Consider the following 3,280-nt stretch of genomic DNA (forward strand, 5'->3'; position numbering starts at 1 on the left):
CGACCACGCGGTCATTTCGCGGTGTTACGACGTCAGTGTCCATGACATACCAGCGATGATCAGTGACATCGTGACATCAGTGACATCATGACAACAGTGACATCATCGACAATGATCCGAGACATCAGTGATGTTATGATACCATTGCAAAGCGATTGAGAAAATGAGGGAGCAAACGACCCGAATGACAAGCTCTCGTTAATTAAGCGCCACCACAGGAGGAGCATGGGCCCAAAAGCCCCCAAAATCCCAAAAGCTTTCGGGTTTCGCTTTGGGTCCGACCGCCCCTAGTGGGATGCAGCCAATGGGCGCCAGCCAGTTACGCTAGGGGTGCAGCCAATGGACAGGGCCGGGGTCTGGGCCCGGGTCCCTGGAGTCCTTGAGCCCGGATTTTCCGTTTTTCCATAGTGAGCTTGCATATAAAGTTGAAAATCTGAGTGGTTCATGCACACCGACTTTCGTGCCCATCCCTCCAAATCCTGGCTACACCGTAGGGTTACGGAAATGAGAACAGAACATTTCAGAGACTAGAGGCAACAAAACCCATGTTCAATTAAGTCGATTCTTTTCATGCTTCGCCATGGGTTAGTGTTTAGCATGCTTGGAAAGTGGGGATTGTGGAGCACCCACCGACCCGCCGTTTCCACGTCTCTGGCCGCGATGGTGACTCGTGACCGTAGGTGCTTGCAACATTAAGTGCTTTATTCGCCGAGACAACGCAGCATTGGTAACTCTACACTGGAGCGTTAAACCACCGTTATACTATTGCTAGAAACAACAGCAGGTCAGCAGCGTCCTAGGTCGTCATGTTTTATTAAGAATACAAATATGTGACTCGGCGTACCTTGCCGCAAGGACAGAAATGGTGCCATCGAGACGTATTTTACAACACAATGCGCTGTACAGGCGACTGTCGCTAGCAGCTAACTGCCGAGAAGCCAAATCCGCGGTGTAAGAAATCGCCACTGAGCAATCGTTAAGCGCAAATATTCAGAAATACATGCCCAAAGGTGTACTACCGGTGGCCACCGCTTCGAATTCTACCGCGGAATGTATACAGTTGCGTACTAGCATCCACGTAACATTCCAGTTCGCATTAGAATGGCAACAAGTCTCCCAGAATTGTCCCGGGTCTCGCCTGGCGCAGCATTTGGGCGTCCCATCAGTCATCAAGCCGATCCAGGATCCAGTTCAGGTACTCGGAGACGCGCGTGTTGACGCTGGGCACGCCCCCGTTGCCGCAGAACCTGTTGCCGAACGAGATGATGCCGACCAGGCTGTACGGCGGTCCGCGGGAGAAACGGTCAGCGAGCATCAGGGGACCGCCCGAGTCGCCGCCGCACGAGTCGCGGCCCTGCTGGCCGCCGGCGCACAGCTGCTGCGGCCCCAGGTTCCCCTGCAGGTTGCGGATGGTGGCGGCGCACGACTGCTGATCAACCCCAGGCAGCGTCACCTCCAGCAGCACAGAGCTGCTCGGCGCGGTGTCCTGGGGCCCGGTGCGACCGAAGCCGGCCGCCATCATGGAGACCCCGGCGAGGTTCCGCCGGCCGATGTCGCCGAACGGCAAGCAGACCTTCGAGATGAAAAAGCCCTCCGTGACGGGCCGGTCCAGCTTTAGCAGCGCGATGTCGTTTGACCGCTGCCGCTGCGGCACGCGCAGGTTGAAGCCGCTGTGGACCATGATCGTGCTGACCCGGAAGTCCTCCGGCGAGTTGCAGATGGGTGCGTCACCCGGCTGCTCCTGGCAGTCTGTGGCGCGGCCGATCTCGTGCTCGCCGAGTCGGACCGTTGTCAGCTGAAGCGGTGCGACGCCGGCGACGCAGTGGGCTGCCGTCAGCACGTGCTGCCGGCTGATCAGGGAGCCGCCACACAGGTACTGCGTCTGCGGGGTGCGAGGTGACGTGTAGCCCAGCAGTGCCACCCAGGGGTACTTGCCGATGGGAACTTCCGTACCGCCGACGATCCGGTTGGCAATATTGAGGCCGCAGGCTTGGCCGGCGTCCAGGATAGCGCGGTTGGGATGCTGCTCCGGCGCGCCATTGTAGCCGGCGGAGATGGTCGGGCGCGAGGTGAACCCGCCAGAGTCCCTCGGAGGCGCTGACGTCCGGGCGCAGCAGACCATAAAGGGTCCCGGGCCGACTCTGCAGCGGCTTCTGCGTATATTTTGGACCTCTTGGGACGACGGTCGACGTCCGTTCGAGATGAGGCTGAACAGGGCCGGACACTGCTGGATGGCGCCGCACGTGCCGCTCCTGCGGGCATAGTCCCGGCAGGAGGCCTGGCGACGCGTGCGGTCCGCCGCCGCGCCGGCCGTCACCGCGCAGGCGAGCACCACCAGCGTCAGAAGACGCATCGCAGAAGAGACAGGAGACAGGCGACGCACGACACGGGCGCAGGCAGGCGGCGCGAGCGGACCGAGACGAACGCCCTGGGCAGCGAAGTGTTTCTACGCGATGACTGGTGGTCGGACCAGGCTCCAGTCGGCTTAAAGTCGCCGATAACCGCCGGGAAACCGGTCTTTCCCTGGAAGGCCCACCGCTATCTCTGACGTCACAACCGCAGGATATACCCCCTCCCCGCAATGACTGATGCGCCGCAGCGGAGAAACCCGGTGCTGCCGTTCGCGGGGAAGGACTGGAGTGGAAACGGAGGCCTATCATGGGAGCAGCTGTGACCTCATCTTGATGTATTTATGGGTGGGCCCTCTATCGGGAATTCGGCTGGGTTTCAAGTAATCGACTGTCACAGGCGTAGCCAGTTGCAGCTCATTGGAAGCCCACCCAACCCCCCGTCGTCAGGATCGGAAGCAGGTTTTTTCACCACAGCGCTATTAAAGATAACTCCGCAAGCTGTAGGCGTAGAAAAGTTGCTTATTTCTTCTGGTTGGCTGGGGTAATGCCAGTGTAACTCCCTGCTTGCTACGCCAGTTTCCCTCAGCGTTATAGCTTCACCGTCCCACATTTGCCGTGTTACTTATCAACGATGCTGCAAGGTTTCTGTGCTTTAACGCTCTGCAGCGACGCTGTGACATTTATGTATAAGTCTTCACCTTCACATGCTGCCTGCCATTCGCGTCGCTTGTCTCCCTAAGCCTGCCTTAAGCTTGTTTTCATGTGGTGGCCGACTTGAAAAAATAGCTCAGCGTTCGAAAACGCTGCCGGAAAAGCCAGCGCTCGTGGAGCTAGCGATGCATTCGGTGACGAGCCGGGCTTTCGACAATGCCCGAACAAGGGGGTGGGTGTAGTAGGGAGGCTCATAGTGCAAGGTAACAGTTTGACAG

General features: G+C 58.6%; 1 protein-coding gene across 1 annotated transcript; it reads right to left on the minus strand.

Annotated features, from left to right (window-relative positions):
- Window positions 1-684: 684 nt before the first annotated feature.
- Window positions 685-2,444, minus strand: LOC119112970 (CLIP domain-containing serine protease 14D). Its single transcript, XM_037237273.1, has one exon. It carries the CDS (start codon window positions 2,351-2,353, stop codon window positions 1,163-1,165), a length of 1,191 nt encoding a protein of 396 aa, XP_037093168.1. The 5' UTR covers window positions 2,354-2,444; the 3' UTR covers window positions 685-1,162.
- Between the last annotated feature and the right edge of the window lie 836 nt (window positions 2,445-3,280).

This window comes from Pollicipes pollicipes, unplaced genomic scaffold (assembly GCF_011947565.3).
Source record: "Pollicipes pollicipes isolate AB1234 unplaced genomic scaffold, Ppol_2.1 Scaffold_7261;HRSCAF=8764_pilon_pilon_pilon, whole genome shotgun sequence".
Taxonomy (NCBI): Eukaryota; Metazoa; Arthropoda; class Thecostraca; order Pollicipedomorpha; family Pollicipedidae; genus Pollicipes; species Pollicipes pollicipes.